Raw genomic sequence first — 20724 nt, forward strand, 5'->3', positions numbered from 1 at the left:
TTGGACCAAAAATCCATAAAATGATTCCTAAATGGTAGCAGCCAAACCACATCTCAGATATTAGTGAGCAGCGTGATACAGGTACAGTATGAGAGCTACTGACAATATCCTGTGAGGGAATGGAATTAAAACACTGTTACCAGCCCCGTCAAGAAGAAATTATATAGGTAAAATGGGGCAAGGTAAAGAATTATTAACACAACAGCGACAAAGGTGGGCTATATGATACGCCTTCCTTCGATATGCACTAACTAGTTCATGAGACAACATAGGAGTGAGCAGCAACTCACCCTCCACCCGTTTGGTGGTCAGTAAATTTAGGTGAGCAGTCACCTTATTTCACCCTCCCTTATTAAGTTCTTGCACTTCTCCGTTAGGCAACTAAGAATGGAATAAGTTGGATGGTGACTATAAGTTTTGCATGATCTCTAATTTTCCAGCAATATTGCTAAATAAGTCTTTGTACTGTACTATTGGAGAAAGATGAATGGATCAAACTCAGACTCCGTGTCAATAGATAAACAGTGTAAACTCTGTTGATTTACCCAAAGGCCCGTGTGCTAGGCCTGAATTTGCCTTGTTTCATTTTAGAGTAAATCTCAAGGACAAATGTCTGTATTTTGTCCTGCACTGTTAAGTCTCCAGCACTGAGCAGATGACAACTGCAACTTAATTGGCTTAGTCACTGACCTGCTGGATTGTGAACTACATCCAAGACTGCAATGGGCCTTCTCTTTGGGGCAATGCAACACCCTTGTGTCTTGAAATTGCATTGTGATAAGCCTTTGAATGTCTAGCCCCAGAACTCCCCTTTCAACTTCACAGCCCTGTATGAATAAGGCCACTCCAGGGGCATGCCATGACAGAAAGAGGCATGCAGATATTTGTACTCTGGGAAAAATATAAGTGGTGGGTATTACTTGAGACATTTTTCTTCAGATATGAGTGTACACCCATATACTAACATGATATTACTATTTGCTCAGGATAAGGGATAAATGTAGTTTCTGGAGCAGATATGTAAAGTAAGAGCAGGGAGCTGAAAGGCAAGAGAGTGAAGAATGACTAAGCAAGTGCCTAGAAATATTAAAGGGCTGTTATTTGTCTCTGTGTTTGAGATTTTGCCTACACAGTGCCCTCAGATGCAATACTACGCATCAGAAAAGGTGACATTCTTTGTCTAACCCTTTAATATCTTGATGGGTTGCACACGCTTTTGGATACATACACAATGATCACTTGTTCAATGTGAGGGTTGAGTCAGGGAATGAATCATAAAAATACACATCTTACCATACTAAAAAGGTTCTCGGATACCATGGTGCTGATAAATTGAATTCTACACTATTCCTATTGACAGATTTTACAAATCTGCCCCATTAACATATTTGTAGATCTCACTCCATACATGATATTTATATTAACAGCAGCATTATTCCTCTGAACGATTTGCAAAGAAATCAGATATGATAAAGAAGCCACACCATAAGTAGGATAGAGCCAAAAATATAAGGAAGGACAAAGGGGTCACAAAAAACTGAACTGATGGTCAATTTAGGCCAGCCCCTGTTCTGTCCTGTACACAGACACATGGGAGTAACCAGGTATAAAGTGCTTCCTTGTGCCAGCAACCAACACGACCATTCACAGGGCAAGAGGGGAAGCACACTCTGCACAGCGTCTACGTTCCCAGACTGAACAAGAGATGGGAGGACAGCCTTCCCCTCTACAACTCACAGGTCAGCATAGCTGTCCTGATGCATCAGTAACTGCATGCTGCACCTGATATTGACCTGGAGCACTTTACTACTTCTCCAAAGCAGTAAGGAAACCAGGAGGGAGACTATGAATCCTAGAGTTACAATATTTCCTAGGCAACTCCAGAAAAACACAACAGTATGCGGCCTCATTGCTCAGAGCAGACTGAAAGCTTATCACATATTTATAATAATAAAATCATAATTAATAATTAATAAATACAAATCACCTTCAGCTGAGATACTAGGGGTTCTGTACAGCTGAAATATAAAACCTACCAGCCACAAGAGAAGATTAAACCAGATCATGTAATAACCACAAAACAATTTTTTTAAAGTAACAAATCGTTAAAGTTCCTCTTCCTCTCCAAGTGCAATTTTTATTTTTAGTAATAACCAGAGAGAGAGACAGAGAGAGAGAATGAATGGCTCTATAGCCCGTGCTCATGGCATTCACCTGTGGGGAGGACAGCCAGGTTCCAGTCCCTGCTCCAATAAAAATTTAAATTATTTATACAAAATAGAACAGCTTCAACAGAAGAGACAGAAACCCATCCCAGAATACCCAGTGGTTAGGCACTCACCTGGAATGAGAGATTTGGGTTCAAGTCCCTACTCCAGAGCAAATGTGGTATTCAAACCACATCCCAGGTAAGTGCCTTGGGCTATTGAGTATAAAGGAGTTACTGCCACCATCTCCTCCTCGGTTTGGTGAAAAACTGAAACATGTCAAAGCAAACTATTTCAAATGTTTCCAAATTTTTTCTTTCCGACCAAAACAATCCACCAGAATGGACCCGAGTTCACTAAATGTTTCAGTGGACCCAAATCTGCATTTGTCAGAAAAAGAAGATTCAGGAAAAAAAAAAAAAAAAAAAAAAAAAAAATTCACCCAGCTGTAGTCTCCACATTGTCATTATTTTCCCCTCCAAAACAAAGAAAAAGCATCCTGGTCCTAGAGTCCACTTGCTCTGCCACTACACATCAGGAACCCCATCAACTAAGTCACACCAGTGTAAGTCTGAGGAAAATCAAGCCCATAAAATTTTGTAGCAGTGTGTGTGATGTGTGTATTTTAGTCAATATGTTATGTTGTGTGCAATATATCTGAGTTACAATTCTGTTAAAAATTTAACTTTGCATTCTTGACATTTATGCACATAAAATCTTAATCAAAAGGATGCATTAATGTAGATTTCTGCACTTGATTTCCTTGTTTTTAAGGGAATTAAAAAAATACAAAGGAAAAAGAAACAGGATTGATAAAAATCTGAATGTGAGCTGGGATATTCAAATCACCCCACATTCAAATCTCTGTCTGCGTCCATAGACAGTCTTTTGTTTTATTCTTAGATTGTAAGTTCTTTGGGGCAGGGATTATCTTTTTGCTTTGTGTTTGTACAGCACCTAGCACAATGAGATCCTGGTCTATGACGGGGGCTTCCAGATGCTACAGTAACACAAATAATAAATGTTCTAGGACTTAATAATCAAATAAATGGACTAGTGAAGTAAACAGTTGAGAGGTTTTTTTGGTTGGAAGGAGGATAAGGTCATTGCAGAGTGAGGAACAAGGGGCTGCATGGGGCTTTTGGAAGATAGACTGAAAATGCTTGTCACTCTGGTGGGTGGAGCATTAGGCAGGTGGGAGATGGTCAGGTTGGGGTTGTTTGTCACTTGGTAGGAGTCCTCAGACAACTTTCCATCCTCTCTACCGCTAACCATAGCCTTACCATCTCTCTATGTTCTTTTCCATCAAAACGATCTCTCTTCCTTTGTTGTACCCCACTCCCTTTCTTGAAAGGGCCTGGGGCAAAGCTACCCCTGTGCTGTGCATGGTGTAGTGTGACTGCTTTGAACAATATGTACCCTGAACAATATGAATCTGGAGCTTTCCACATCTTGACTGGCCATGCTCAGAGCTTCTGTATGTCTGGAGTTCTGAATAATGAAATAAAGCTTTTGGGGGAGCCTGAAATATCCTCACTTTCCTAAGCAGGCACTAGTCTGTGAGCTCCTGTCATTGTATCATTTACCTTTTCCTCAGTAGCTGAAACTCACATAGACATGAACATATTCTTGGCAACATCTCTAAGTTTTGACATTGATTGGGGTTTCCTATTCGTTTTCTGCCAACAGGAATGGCATAATCGTCAATGAATAAATCATTTCTCGAACTAGAAGGGCTACCAAGTAACTAAAACATCGCTTATCATAACCTGGAAAAAAATATTTCCTACTGGAAGTGCCATGAGCATTCTGAACCAAAAGAAAAAATATTAAGGACCATACTTACTATATGTCGTGCTGCAAAGACTCCATCAACTATTGCACAACAGAATGCTGCTACCACTCCAAAGCTGATAAATACGATGGATGCTACCAACTAGAAAGAGAAAAGAGGATTTAACAACTTGTTCAATGCAATTCTTGAGACACAATTATAAAACAAATTGCTTTGGCAAACTAGAACGAGACGTTTCACTTGTGTCATCAAATGTAATCACTTAGTTTGCCACCAATTCAGTGAGAATACCGGTGGCACAAGGCAACAAGGCAGAAATTCCTGCAGCTACCAGTACCGCTGAAGTGATATAAAACCCGGTTTGTTGGAAAAGCTTAAATCTTTCCATTAAAAATTAAAAAAAACTGCAAGAGCTATTACATGCAATGGTGATTTCTCCTAAATCAAGTGTATCAAATAAACCAGCAGTGGTCTCTGTAGGGTGCATGGCAAAGACAAAAGCCACTTCCCCATTGGCTCATATAAATCTGTAAAGTATTGCTACAGCAGCAGCAATTCACGCGCACAAATAAGAACCTTGCAACAAGCTAATAACAGCCAAATGCACATCCGTCAACTGTAAGAAAGCTTTTGCTATCCCAACCGGTTTATTTATTCTTTTTCCCTTAGAAAAATCCAAGGACTAAAGTTATATTCCATGTTTAGCTCCTCCACATTGTTTATAAGATTTTCCAAAACTGCCTGGAATCACCTCATTTCCTCTGGAGTTTGTTTAAACATTTCCCAACATTTAAGATGTTCTGAATACATTAAGTGAAGCATTTTATTTATTTAAATCAAAACAAAGTAGAAATACCATCAAAATATCCCAACTTTGAAATGCCCTAGTACGCTACAATTAAATGTTATAGCACATCATTCACAGTATATCATAATACTCATCAGCTACAATAATGGAAATGTAGCTAAGAACAGTAGACAAAGTGATGTATCAATGGTTGGTAAGAAGTGCTGGAGTGGCAGGGAAACAGAGTATAAGAAAAGGAGCTCTGGCAGTTTGTACACTTACAGGTGCCCTTTCAACCTTTAAGCCATCTAAGTTAATTAATATACCTTAAATAATTATTTGCCCCGACAATCTTCTCACCTTGACGCTGAACCTATTTACCTCTATGTACTGAGAGGAGTCCCACTGATCGCAACAGGGCTTCTCACAGAATATAAACTTAAGCATTTGCATAAGTCTTTGCAGGATCAGAACCTTTATTCCTAAGGTGCAGTGGGGGAGGTTTAAGGTTTATTTTATTATTTAATATGAGCTCTCCCCCACATTGACTCCAACAGAGACCAACTCTCCCTTTACAGGAGCTGGTGCCAGTAACTGCAGGAGGCAGGTGACGCTATACAGATCCTTAGGGGTTGTCTACACTTACTGGGGGATTGACGTGCGGCGATTGATGCATCGGCGGTTGATTTAGCGGATCTAGTGAAGACCTGCTAAATCGACCGCTGATTGCTCTCCCATGGACCCCTGTCCTCCACCAAATTGAGAAGAATAAGGGGAGTAGATGGGAGAGCGTCTCCTATCGACATCACGTAGCGTGGACCCCGCGGTAAGTAGATCTAAGCTACGNTTTGCATAGAGACTGTCCGGTTTGGCCAATGTATATGGCAGAAGGGCATTGCTGGCACATGATGGCATATATCACGTTGGTAGATGTGCAGGTGAATGAGCCCCTGATGGTATGGCTGATGTGGTTAGGTCCTATGATGGTGTCACTTGAATAGATATGTGGACAGAGTTGGCATCGGGCTTTGTTACAAGGATGGGTTAGTGTTTATGTTGTATGGTGTGCGGTTGCTGGTGAGTATTTGCTTCAAGTTGGAGGGGCTGTCTGTAAGCGAGGACTGGTCTGTCTCCCAAGATCTGTGAGAGTGAGGGATCATCTTTCAGGATAGGTTGCAGATCTTTGATGATGCGCTGGAGAGGTTTTAGTTGGGTCATCTCAATTGATTGGTCTCTTACATTTGGTATGGCTACTTCCACCTTTTCATGTTCTCTGTATGTATAAATATTTTCTGTGTGTTCCATTCTATGCATCCGAAGAAGAGGGCTGTAGCCCACGAAAGCTTATGCTCAAATAAATTTGTTAGTCTCTAAGGTGCCACAAGTATTCCTGTTCTTTCTGCAGATACAGACTAACACAGCTGCTACTCTGAAAGTTCCATTAGAGAATTTTGAAAATGTCTGTTATTTGCTATATTGACAGTAATTTCTCCTTTAAAAGCACATGATGTACCCAAGAAAAATCCAGGTCTGAATTATCAAACTGGCCCCTAAAACGGCACTCACACATTCCATATAATACATTCATTTGCATGCACAAGCCTCATATTTGAATTTCAAAATACACACACAGAAAATTTGCTGGCATGGCATCAAAGACCCATTTGAAAAATTTGGCCCTCTTTATTTCTGTTTAAGCCTTTATTTTTAAATATGTTATTTGCTTGCTGAAGAGCCATTATTCTCCATCATATTCTGTCACTGTCGTTATGTTAATACATATTGACTTATTTTAAAAATTTAAGCCAGTGGGTGGGTAGGTAGAGAATCTTATAGCACATCCTTGTGTAGTAGCAGATTTTTAGGCAGACACGCATCAATTCCATTTAAGATTGAGGTGACTCATTCCCTGAATTTGACAAACTAGACAGAAGCCTTCTCCCAAACCAAATTGACTGGCCTATGCTATCGTTTAAGCCATGCTGGGCAGAAAGCCAGTTTGTGCAGACCTTATGTAGACTTTCCCACTTTCCCTGTACTTTCTTTCTGTTCCTAAATGGTTTTATGGCATATTCCATACTCCCTTCCTGCTCCCTCTGTACCATCCTTCTCTCTTCTGGACTCTTTGGAAATCCTGATAACCACAATAAACAAACATTCACTGGGAAAGACAGACTTCTTTGTTTTGATCCATCCATCTTAAGAACATAAGAACAGCCATACTGAGTCAGCCCACAGGTCCATCTATCCCAGTATCCTGTCTTCCAACAGTGGCCAATGCCAGGTGCCCCAGAGGGAATGAACAGAACAGGTAATCATCAAGTGATCCATCCCCTGTTGCCCATTCCCAGTTTCTGGCAAACAGAGGCTAGGGACCTCATCCCTGCCCATCCTGGCTAATAGCTATTGATAGACCTATCCTCCATGAATTTATCTAGTCCTTTTTTGAACCCTTTTATAGTCTTGGCCTTCACAACACCCTCTGGCAAGGAGTTCCACAGGTTGACTGTGTGTTGTGTGAAAAAATACTTCTTGTTTGTTTTAAACCTGCTGCCTATTAATTTCATTTGGTGGCCCCTAGTTCTTGTGTTATGAGGAGTAAATAACACTTCCTTATTTACTTTCTCCACACCAGTCATGATTTTATAGACCTCGATCATATTCTGCCTCCCCCTTTGTTGTCTCTTTTCCAAGCTGAAAAGTCCCAGTCTTATTAATCTCTCCTCATACAACAGCCGTTCCATACCCCTAATCATTTTTGTTGTCCTTTTCTGAACCTTTTCCAAGTCCAATATTTTTTTTTTTTTTTGAGATGGGGGGCGACAACATCTGCACACAGTATTCAAGATGTGAGCGTACCATGGATTTATATAGAGGCAATATGATGCTGTAATAAATCACTCATGTAACTTGGCGCTTTAATTTAAAAACAAAACAGTTCACAATCAATTAATCATATACAAATATTCATTTTTAATTATTATCTAATATTTATACAAAGCTTTTCATCCTGAAGAATAACACTGAATACAGCGCATACAATTAGAATTTTAACAAAGAAGCTGTTTTGGATTAACACAAGTGAATAAAAGTAAATTATTGGCTTTTTGAACACCTATAATTTCATAATAATTTCCCTCTAGCTGATGCCTTACATAGAGTACCATGTTTTACCCTAGAGCAAATCACTACATATTCATTATGAAGCCCTGAAAGAGTGAAGTTAGACTTTAAAACTTCACATCCCATAACTACAGCAACATTGGTGGACATCAATGTCTTCAAGCAGAAAAACTGATAGTGTGACAGTACCAAATTATGATCTTGCAATCCTGCATCATGTGATATATACATATGGGGTAATATTGTACCACCCACTTTGAAATAAAATACCTCAATGAAATCAATAGAAATTCTGCTTAAAAACTGATGGCACAATATGGCCCATGTCTTTCAAATGACATTATTCATGGGTGCTTTTTTAATATATCCTTTCATCTCTGCATGCACACAGAGCTATCATTAAAGTTTATTCTAGTTACTTATGGGATGTTGGACTGTGCTGTCACAGTGTAAGTAAAGTTGCTAAGACTTATGGTCTCTTTATCTGAAAGACAGTGGACATACAAAAACCCTAAATCAAGCCAATCTATATGAAGCTCCAAGATATCTCTATCTTGTTTTTCAAGCCATAGCAGTCACTCAAATAATTAGTGTATTCATCCGAGTGCTACCAAATTGCCTATCTGAGCTGAGAATGAATTACTGGAACCTGACCCAGAGTTGCCTTTCCTATTTCACACATGAGCAACTTATTGATGATTTACACTCCAAAATCAATGTTTTCCCCTCACGAGAATCACTTAAATCATCTAACAAGATTTTGCTAACTTTCAGCTTCAGAATTCCAATACTGAGTTCATCTATAAGAAATGCCTACATAAAGGTACACAGTAAACTGGTTTTGTAAAAAATTGTGGGGTTAATTCTGCAGCCCTCCTTCACGTTAATGATCATTTACCCATGCAAACACTTTCATGGATTCAAAAAGATTGACTCTGGTCTAGATTCTGCCACCCTTACTCATATTGAATAGTAATTTAGGGTAGCATTCTTACTTAGGCACCTAACTCCCATTAAAACAAAACAGGGAGGGAGTTAGGCATCTATACACCTTTGTGACTCCCTCCCTTACTCTGAGTGATCTCCTACTGAAATTAATACAACAACTTGTGGAGTAAGGTAATATGTGGTGTGAGTGAAGATGACAGAATGAGGCCTTACTTCAGCTGGTTCTTTTGGTTCATTCAAAATTTATGTAAAATATCTCCAGATACAAAAAAGATTAAAAGAAACAGAAAGAAAACAGAACAAAGAATATCTTAAAATAAAATTACAGACTAATATTGTCTCTCCAACTCTATTTTTCTTAGTGAGAGACAAAAATCAAACTACAAAATGAGATACTTCACAAAAAATGCAGCTAAGACAGCAAAGTGAAGAAAACTTGTAAATTCAAAAGCTTATTCTTATGACTGGTATGACTGCTAGAGTTGTTATATTACTGAACATTCCAACTGTTGGTCATTGACAGGGAAAGAAGAGCAGTAGTAAATAAACTGTAATGGACAATTTTACTAAGTGGCAGCCAGTGAAAAATAGGGGTCGATTTAAAAAAAAATAACAGGTTCAGATCAATGACAGAATCTCATATACATCTTAATATTGGCTATCATGTTTTATATGGTAAGTTCTTCTTTATTAATAAGAATTCCTTTTAACATTGATTCAGTAAAAATACCTGCTTTAACTGTTATATTGCTATGCAACTGAACTTTTCCACCTCTATTATTATTGGAACATATTATTGGCACTGGTACAGAATACAATAATTTGGTTGTTTCCAGGGGAAACATGTACAGTCAATTAATAGACAGTGAAAACTGTCTTAAGTGAATAATCAAAAGAAAAACATAAATCAGCTGTTTAAACAGAGATATTTTTGAAAAAAGGACCGGACTAGCGCTCTGTATCAAACAGTCCTGCAAGCATTTACTACTGCATAGAGAGTCCACTATCATGACTAGCCCCACTGAAATATAAACAGCTGAAATATAAAATACTAAAATGGGAAAAGCTAAAGAAAGGGTAGATTAGTGAACAGTTGTGTTCTAAGAAAACAGATGCGTCGGTTTCACTGTGTAAGACTCTATCCGTATTAGAAATCTCGTGTCTTATTAGTCATATAGCACACGGGGTGTGCATGACTTACTCAATAGACAACATCAAAGTAGTCCCAAATTTTGAACACCCATTTTTGAAGTTTTGGATACTGTCAACTCTGAGTTCTTGTGCAATCAATAAGAGTGCTGGGCCTTCTCTTCAGCCTACCTGACTACGAGGGGCACAAGTGGTCACCATGTTGCCCCAACTCTGCCTCTCTGGAAGCAGCAGAACCTGAAATGTTTCCTTCCTGCTCACCATTGCAGACATGGCTAACACTCGTGCGATGTGAGATACCCTAGAATGCAATGGGCCAATCTCGAACCCATGCACATACTCCTCCATCTCTCAATAACATGCAATGCCATTGACCATGAAGTCTAACTAATGAGATTGTTCACCCCTCTTAAACACCTGGCAGGTGACTGGAAGACCACTGAGCTGGCTTTGATACTTACTATTGATTGCACCCAAAGGGTTGCAAAAGACAACTGCTGACATATCTCAAAAGGTCTAATCTGTGGAGTTCCACAGGACTCAATACTCTCCCCTAGCCATTTATATAAAATCGCTAGGAGAGATTTTGTCCTACCTCGGGCTTAAAATCAGCCCGCAGACAATATCCAGTTTTATCTAGGGTTCAGGTCAAATGCAAAAGCCATCAGCATACAGGTTTCCCAATGCCTGAATGAAATTAGCAGCTGGACGAATGAAAGCTAGTTGAAGTTAAACTTTGGAAAGACAGGCTATAAAATTCTAGAAAGTTTGGCCAAGCCAGTTGGTTCCCCCCTACACACATAGAAGGGTATATAAGACCATTGGGTCTCTTCACAATGGCAGCTCAAGACAGGGGGTGGTAGTGAGTGGGCCTGTTCAGTGAGAAAGATGAATAGCCTGTAGTGGGGCAGAAGGTAATGGGGAGTAGCATGTTTTGGCATGAGAGGGTGCTTTACAAGTTTTGGAGACTTTTATAAAGTGCACCCAAATTCTGAACCTTAAAAGTTTGCCTCTGCTGACATAACTTTCATATTTTAGATCAATGTGTAGTGCCTCTCGGTATGAATAAACTACCTCAGTGTATGATTTTGTTACATGCTGGTACCCCACCGTCTGCCTTCAGGGAAAAGTCCAGCCCTGTAAGTCCTGCTAGGCTCAAGATTGTGGCTCTGATATGTACCTGGCTCCTTCATGGTTCTGAATCAACCATTCCTTGTCTTTACTCAAAGACAATATCTAAATTAAGATTGTTGTTATAATCACTTGTGAGTGCTGGATGCTTCTCAAGATACATCACCCTCTGCTTTTAGGCTAAGCCGCTCAATCTCTAGAAAATATATGGATTTTTTGTTTTCTAAATCATTACTGCATAAGACGTAAGTAACATTATATCTAACAAGAACATTTTACTCATGGTAAATGGTTGCTTTTGCATTGAACAGGGTCTGGCGTCTATGTACTGTGCTCCTCATCAAATCTCCCTGTTTTTCCCCCCCCAAGTAGAGGCAGAGTCACAATTATCTGCATCAATGTAAATTGAGAAACACTGTCATCTGATGCCTTTTGGTCTGAAAGGAGAAGGCACTGAAATAGCTGCATATGTGTTACACCACAGGTTTTCAAAGCACTTTACATAGTCAAATTGGGCACAGCAAACACATTTAACAAAGAACTACAGGAGGCAATCTGTTGTAGCTGTCCCTAAAACTAACTTATCAGATGTATAGTTTGGTTCTGTGGAGCTTTTACTACTTATATTTCCATGCATCTCTAAGTTTAGTGCTGAAGATGTAGTCAAATAAGTTCATTGCACTTTTTCAGCTCACCGGTTAATACCGTAAAAACAGAAGTTTACAAACCGGTTGCATACTATATCACCATCCACAACATACAAGGACTTTCAATACCTGGCACAATCCTCACCAGGAACTGCATCTGTTACTATGGCAACTAAACAGGGACATAGATTAATAACCTGTAAAACTAAGAGAATAAAACTCATTGCATTCTGCTTGAGGTGCTGCTACCAGTAAAGAGCCACCTGTGTTGTCAGATAGAAAAAAAAATATATCTTCAATTGTTAATTAACGTACTCTGATTTGGGGCCTCTGCCTCCTCTTTTGCACAGACTTCTTCACAACAGCAGCTTTTGCCACCATCATTAACTGAAACCATTGCTCTGCCTCTATGGAGAGAATTTAAACAGGCCAGACTTTTATACCAGTGCTCACTCTTGGGTTATTAAGGAGGCTTATCGCTGCACTAGGTAATGTGCCTCACAATTTATGGCCTGTCAGCCCATTCTTTCCAAAGGTCGGTTCTTCAGTAATAGCATTGCTGTAATGGAGACTTTGCTCGAGAGCTGTCAGACCACAGGAGATATGATTATGTCATGTGCTGGAGCTTCATTATTCATTAATGTCAATTCTAGTTGTAATACCGAGTACAATTACCGGAATTTCTAATGATGAAAGAATTTTGTGGTTGTTCATCCAGTGCCTGTGGGTTTGTTTCTTAGACTGGCCTCCAGATCAGGGAGGGGAAAAAAATCCAAATACTATTATGTTAAATTACAGCACTGGGAACTGAAAGAACCAGAGGTAGAAAACTATAATTTGTGAAGATAAGAACTCAGCTGTATCAGCACATGCTTTTACCTTAAGGAACGTCCTGCGTAACTAAATATGGGACTTTCAGTACCGATTTCAACTTTCAAATTTAAACATTACATATTGAAAAATGCATTCAGCCCTCTCCAAAAGAAAATCTACATGGCCTTCTGAATGGCACAACTGGGGGAGCATTCTTGGCCACTTGCATAATGGCACAATTAATATTATTTAGCTGATTCAAAGGAGGACATACCTGGAAGCAACACAGGCAAATCTGGCTTAGCTAGACCCTAAAAACCTATTTATGATATGGCTAGAACAAATTGGTAGGCAAGAGTGTCTAACCATCAGATAAGGTGATGGAGTCAGGAGAGCTGGCTCTTCTTGCCAACATCATCACAGTATGTCTGCTTTGGCAACTCCTTTACCCTTTTGGTGCCTTAATTTCTCCATCTATGACCTGGAAATAACACTCACTTTTCAAAAGAGCTTTCAGATACTTAAATGAAAAGTGTCATGTAAGTGCAAAGTATTTTTAGAAGTTTAGGCAATGAAACAAGTTTGTACGAACATAATGGGCTTGGTTCCCCACTATCTGGCAGTTTGATTAGTCATTCACCTCTGTTCAATCTGAGGATGAAGTGGGTGTAGAAACACTACCTACTATTTTGATTTGGTAGCATTTTACACTCATTTTGCTTAAAGGTCTGGCTACATCACGTATAAGGCAACGGAGAATCAGATCCAATAGCTTTGCACCTCAGCAAATGGCACACCAGCGTCACAGAAGAGGTAGCTCATATCTCTATGAAAAGCACTTTGCAAGGTAACTGGTATCTTAAAAACCTGAGGACTTCCTTCCACTTCCCTGACTCTGAATATTTTCTTGAGTGTTTTAGGAGTTTAGGATATTGGATTAACATGACATTTGAAAGAGTGGAGCTGAGTCAGTTAGGGATATTGAAAACAAAGAAATGTCTTATCATGGTTGTGACAGACTGACAATTATCTGCAATATCCTGAATGAACTTAAACCTTATTGAATAAGTTTTAAAATCTTTGGAGTCCATTGTATTAAGAATGCAATTGTGTATGTGTTATTGGGGAAATGTATGTATTTGCATGGGAAGGGCAAATAGGAGAACAGGAGGGGGTGAGTAGGTAAATTCACTCAGGTTGTAATATCTAAAAAGAAGTGCCTCCCACCCCCCCCAAAGAGGTAAACGGACAACACCTCTGCTCCATGGAAGGCCCCAAACCTAAGGAAGGGTCAGAATGACCGGGCCGGCCAGAATCCAAAGCTTCTTAGCATATGTGTAGATCCTTTTATTGTTTGTAATATGTATTATCTGTAATTCTTTTTAACTTAAGAATAAAATACGTTTGCATAGGAAGAACTGCATGGTATCTTATAATTGTTGACAATCTCTCCGACACCAGCCTCTGAAGAGAAAGCTAGCAGAAGTCCTTGGGCAACCTGTCTCTGCTGGGAGATACACAGAGAAGGCAAGGAACTGTTCAGCCTGGAAATACCTCAATCAGAAAGGAGAGGCGCAGGTCTCCACACAAGACAGGTAACAATAGGGCAGCTGCAAGACTGGAAGTGGGTGCCTTTGCTGAACCACTGAGGGGAAATACATGTGTAGTTGCCTTGAACTATGAGGAGGAGGAAGTTTACAAAGATGCAAATAATCAAAGCCCATCAGAGAAAGCTGTACTCCCTTCCATCCCGCTCCGGGTTCTGCCATTTCTTTTATATCTGCAGAACCAGAAAGCGAAACAATTGCATGAGAGCGATAGTATTGTCTGGAGCCAAAAAGCATAGGATTGGGAGGCACGATGTCCTGAGCTCTGGTTTTGGCTCCACCACTGACATTATGTGTGGCTTTGGGCATGTCCATTTACCTCAGTTTTCGCATCTGCAAAATGAGGATAATAATGCTGGCCTCACAAAGATGTTGTGTGGATAAGAAGTTAAATATTTGTAAAGAACTTTGCAAATGTAGGACCAAATTCTGCTTTTGATTTTCCTAGTGTAAATCTGAGTGACTCCATCAAAGTTAATGAAGTTGTTTAGATGTACAGTAGTGTAACTAAGAGAAGAGACTGACCCATAAAGCACAAAAACGCCAAGTATTATTACAAGTGCTACAGTGATGTAATTAGAAACATATGTAATAACGTAAATGTATAATTCTAGTTCCAGTGGAGTTAAATCAATTTACATCAGATGAGGATCTGGTCCAATACCTTCTTTCAGAGGAAAATGTAATAACAAAAAAATGTTAATATTGTTTAATTTGTTTGTTGAGTATGTAAACTATAAAATATATATAGGAAAGAAATTTTTCACTTACAAACTATACCATTCTTCCAGTTACAGCTTTTCCTCTATAGCTTTTATGTTTGAATCTCGGTGACTACAAAAATAAAACATAGTTTTTAGTTACAATGAATAAATGATGAAGACTGGCTTTTGGTTTGCACTATTTTGTTCTTTGGGGTCAAGGGACACTTTTGTTTTCCTCTCTGTGAAGAAGTCCACTGTTTGGTAAAATGTCAGGAATAATTAGGCAAAACAGTGACAGAAAAATCCCAATGGAAATAACAGAGACACGGAAGAACTCCCAGGAGAAATCTTGAGAAAACTTACATGAATCAAAATGCACAACTGCTTAGATAAACTAAAGTGTGGGGAATGGACATCAAGAGCCACACCAGAGGTATCAATTATTTTGCTGGATGAAAAAAATAATTTAATCCTCTTTCATATTATGGACTACATTTTCCCCTCAGAAAATGCCTTTCATAATATTGCACACGCTGGCAGGCTCAATAGTCAGAGGCACGATATACAAGGGTTCTTTTTAGACACTAAAGCATGTTCTTATTTATCTCTACTTTTTTCCCTCCAGTGATACTGATAGAAACCAGTCAACTTTCTCAGACACTTATTCAGTGGCAACAATTTCCACTCAGAGCTACACTCCCACATAATGACAATGGGAGTCTAGCACCGTCTGGAACATCTAACCCTGGGGTCAGGAGATGAGGATCAAGAGTGGGCAATAATATCAACCCTCCAGCTGCACTGGCTAGGAGAACTGAGCCAGCAGAGTGGGTAACACGTTATAAAAGGGGACAGCAAAGGATACTCACGCCTGCTTACCTCCAACATTCGCAGAGGCATTGCCAATTCTTTGCGACAGGGACTGTATCTTTACTAGTTATGTAAAGTGCCATGCACACCTGTGGCACTATATGCAAAAATTTAATGCTAATAATGCCTCTGGGAGTGACTACCTGTAACAGGGCCGGCTCCAGGCATCAGCAAAGGAAGCAGGTGCCTGGGGCGGCCAATAGAAAGGGGTGGCACTCCATCCGTTATTGGGGCGGCATGTCCGGCGGCAGCTCAAGCGCTCCGCTTTAGCCTTCAGCGGCAATTCGGCGGTGGGTTCTTCACTCCGTCTCTTCCTCTTCGGCAGTAGCTCAATCTGTGTCCCGTCCCCGCCCCCCCACCCCCCCGCAGCTTGAGGTGGCAAAAAAGCTGGAGCCAGCCCTGGCCTGTAAGCAGTTTCTTCATTACCTACCTCAGTGGGGCATTTTGAAGTTTAGCCAGTGTTTATAGAGCAATTTGAAGATGTAAAGTACTATATAACTGCTAAGACTATTATTTATTATGGAGTACAAGCCAGTGTGGTTCTGCTTCATTTACTTCTCTGTTTTTATACCAGCATCATCAATGATGTTTGCAAAGTGCTGGGTATTGTTTGTTAGTCAACTTATGATCTGTCTTCTGCCAGAGCAGTACATAAAGTATTACCAGCTCTATATAAACAGACACAGAGGCTGTATTTTGTTTTCTAAATTATTGGTGATGGGAGAGTGAAGGAAGATTATTCACCATCAGATTATGTTATGATAAATCGAATTTGGGGCTTAACATACTTGATGCAGCTTCCATTGGGCTTGCAAACTCTACCTGCATATGCAAATTAGGCAATTACACAGGCATGCATCTGACCATTGCTATTTTCAAGTGCTCTTAAAAGAAGCCTTCTTTCATCTCTCCATTCATCTCTTGCATAGCAGTATCACTGACTGACTTCAGTCTAGGTTTCATTCTGACAATAGCAGAGAAACCATTCTCCAGAGGCATTAAAGTCTTCCTCTTTCCACTGATATTGCCTCTTTCGGCTTCATTTCAGCACAGCCTTCCCTGGACTTACATAGCTATGCAGGCATATCTAGTTCCTTCTTGTCATGGTTCTATTCTTAAGGGTCTCTCTATCTGGGAATGGCTCCTCTTCTGCTTACATGGGGGGGTTCCACCAGTGCCCTTTGCGCTTTTCTCCTCGGCCCTCTCAGCCTCTCTTTTTTTAACTTTAGACTTACCACTGTTGTGCTGAAGATATTCTGCTGTAGATATCTTTTGACACTCTGCTTCTTTTGAATAAGGAAATGTGGGGCTTCAATTCAGTTTCCTTCAGCTAAATGCTTCAAATAAAGAAGTTCTTTTCTTAAAGAGAAGCATCCTCAAACACATCTTCATTCCCTTCACCTTCCTCTATGATTTATGCATCTTGCTTGCTTCCACAGTCCGTCATCTTGAACTCTCCATCTGCTCCAACTTCTGTCTGCACCTAGTATCTTAAAAATTGTAACTCCCTTCTCTATGCCCTTCACACACACACTTACAGCAGCTCTTAATAAACAACCATACTACCTCCCAGGAATTCAGTTCAAGATTGTCCTGGTTTTTAAAATTCTCCATGGGCTTGTTCCAGTTTACATCATATACCTTCTCTCTCTTTATTCTCCTTCCCCTTCTCTCTGTATTTTAGCATTGTTCTGACCATTTTGAGCACAAGAGCCGCCTCCTCTGAAGTTCTAACTTATCAACACACTTGTTGAATTGTGAACACCAGAACTGGACACAGTATTTCTGCAGTGGTTGAACCACTGCCAAATACAGAAGTAAAATAAACTCTCTATTCCTACTTGAGATTCCCCTGTTTATGCATCCAAAGATGACATTAGCCTTTTGGACATAGTGTCACACTGGAACATTATGTTCAGTTGATTATCCACCATGATTCCCAAATCTTTTTCAGAATAATTACTTAAAGACTCAAAAAGCACATTCTTTGTTCCTAGAGGTATATACTTAGCTTACACTTAGCTGTAGTAAAATGCATATTGTTTACTTGTACCCAGTTTATCAAGTGATCCAGATTGCTCTGTACCAGTGACCTGTCCTCTTCATTATTTATCACTCCCCAAATTTTGGGATCATTTGCAAACTGTGAGTGATGATTTATGGTTTCTTCCAGATCATTGATAAAAACATTAAAGTAGTGTAGGGCCAAGAACCAATCTCTGTGGTACCTCACTAAAAACTTTCTCAATGAAGATTCCGCATTTACAACTTAATTTTGAGACCTATCAGTTAGTCAGCTTTTAACCCATTTAATGTATGTCTTGTTAACTGTATATTGTTCTAGTTTTTTTTTTTTAAATCAAAATGTTGTGCAGTACAAAGTCAAACACTTTACAGAAGTTTAGGTATATTACATTAGCACTATTATCTTTATTAACCAAACTTGTAATTTCTTTAAAAAAAAAAAACAAAAAAAACCCAGATTAGTTTGACAGGATCTGTTTTCCATAAAACCATGTTGATTGGCACTAGTTATATTACTCCTCCCCCTTTAATTCTTTATTAATCAAGTCCTGTATCAACTGCTCCATAATCTTGGCTGGGATCAATGTCAGACTAGACAGGCCTATAATTACCTGGTTCACTCCATTTACCCTATTTAAACATTGGCACAATGTTAGCTTTCTTCCAATCTTCTGGAACTTCCCCAGTGCTCCAAGACTTACTGAAAATCGACATTAATCAACAGCTCTTAAAACTCTTGGATGTAAGTTATCTGGACCTGATTATTTTAAAATGTCTAACTTCCGTTGCTGCTGTTTAACATCCTCCAGAGATACTAGTGGAATGGAAAGAGTTGTATCATCATTGAATATGATCATCTGTTTTTTTCCCAAAGGCAAAACAGCAATATTTATTGAACACTTCTGCCTTTTCTACATTATTGTTGAGAATTCTACCATTTCCACCTAGCACGGGACCAATTCCACTGTTAACATTAAGCTTTTCTGCTCCTTTATATTACATAGTGTTCAAAGACTGGCCAAACACAGAGTAAAACAACAAACTGCAACTTTTTTCCCCACAACCTCATATTTGTAGCCCTTTACACCATATTACATTTAGGCAATAAATGTTTTAGAATCCTTTAAAGCATACAATTATCTGTCACAGCTGTAATGCAGAGCAGAGAGAGACTCAGAGGTCTATATGAAAGAAGGCTCAAACTAAAACGTCTGCCTTGATACCACACCACCACCAGACAGCAAGGGTAAGGAATGTCTAGAAATTAGAACCTGTGGGGAACACAATGTGCGTGTGTGAGGAGGGTGTCCAAAAAGTTCAACCACTGTGAAAACTTCAGTTATCAATGTATGATCATAGCACTCCCTTTTGTGTATACCTTACATCATCATAATCTGTTTTTCCCAAATACAGAACAGAAATATTTATTGAACACTTCTGCCTTCTTTGCAGAATTCTGCTTGTCCCTCAAGCATAGAGGCAGAGGGGATTTTACTTATATCTGATGGAGATGCTCAATAATTTGCTCATAAAAAGACTAAGGAAATTCTCCTTCTAGATATGTCTTTCTGACTATTGAGCTATGATTGCCTTCATTCTAGGGCAAACAAAGGAATACACAAACTCATATGGCTTCATCTGCTGGAAGTGAGAATTGTTTAAAATGCTCATTGGAAAAAGTGTTGTGTTCTATACCCTAGATGTCATAGGGATGGGCCCCACCAGAGATAGACAGAAAGATGGTTTGCAAATCTCAGAATAGAGAAACATACTGCTAAAGCAAGACTGTTGCAGCAGCTACTATACCATCCTATTTCTTTGCTAAACCTTTCTGAGAAGATTTCTATAGTTGCCAAGCCAGCAACTATTCAATTCTTCTTTTCTTTTGTTATTTGTCCCTTCAATATACTGTAATTCATTAATAAACCCAATCTTGGGTCTCAGATTGCAATACCTATAATAGCCCTGTTTGCTACTGTCAGAGCCTCTCCAGAGTGTCTCAACATTGTGTGGAATATCACACCCAGAATGAGTTTATGCTATACTGTTCACTTTTCTATTTTATGCTTCATTTTTGTATTAAAATATTTTGGTTATATAGTAAATACACTTTAAGAATAAAAATAAATTAAACAGAAATAAATGTCAACATTATCTAGAATTAAAAGCAGTCCTGCCTCAGTACTCATATTAAAGAAAGTTACATAATCTTTTTCTCCTTAATACTGTTTGACTTTTGTGATTAAACTAGGCATTTTATTTATTTATTAAAGTATGTGGAGAGGAAAATAAGAGCATCATGCTGTGAAAGGAAAGAAGACCAAGTGACTTTCTGGACTGGAGAAACATTTAGGATTCAGGAGCCAGTATTAGCAAGCAGCAGCCTACTGGGCACTTAGAACTGCTAAAACTCCCTTGGTGACCATCAACAAAACACATTTGTTTAAGAATTATTATAGGATGGGAGGGTACCAGAAATATAAACAAGAAGCAAAAAGTAACTACAGTAGTAAAGGAAAGACGATAAAAATTAAAAAAAAAATGTATTTAGGTCTGCAGATCAACAGCTATGGCATTACAGAGACCAGCCAGGAACTTCCATTCACAGATGCTCCTTTATTGATTAAAATGTGAAAAGTGCATTTTATTGCTTTAACTAGAGTTTCTGTTCAGAGCAATAAAAGAGAACAATACAAATGAAATAAGTGGCATGTTGGATGTTGTAAAGGTTTTGCATTTCCTGGTAAAAAAAGGTGAAATTTTAAACTGATCGAAATTATTACATCCAATATTGTTTTAACAGCAGAAAAACCTATAATGGATCTGTTAACCTGCAAAACTGTCTTTCAGACTGACTCCACTGATGTCTCAAAATACACACATCTGTTAGTGTAAATACTAAATGCACGCCACCCACA

General features: G+C 39.1%; 1 protein-coding gene across 3 annotated transcripts in view; it reads right to left on the reverse strand.

Moving 5' to 3' along the window:
* Positions 1-20724, reverse strand: part of TMEM255B (transmembrane protein 255B) — a 120420-nt gene that overhangs the window by 71340 nt on the left and 28356 nt on the right. For all 3 annotated transcript variants that reach the window (XR_004644032.1, XM_034758109.1, XM_034758108.1), the window contains exon 4: positions 4054-4143. Coding sequence is in view for 2 of the 3 variants with exons in the window: in XM_034758109.1 (XP_034614000.1) it covers positions 4054-4143 (90 nt within the window). In the remaining variant the exon portion in view is untranslated. The remainder of the gene's footprint in view (positions 1-4053; positions 4144-20724) is intronic.

Source organism: Trachemys scripta, chromosome 1, assembly GCF_013100865.1.
Source record: "Trachemys scripta elegans isolate TJP31775 chromosome 1, CAS_Tse_1.0, whole genome shotgun sequence".
Lineage (NCBI taxonomy): Eukaryota > Metazoa > Chordata > Testudines > Emydidae > Trachemys > Trachemys scripta.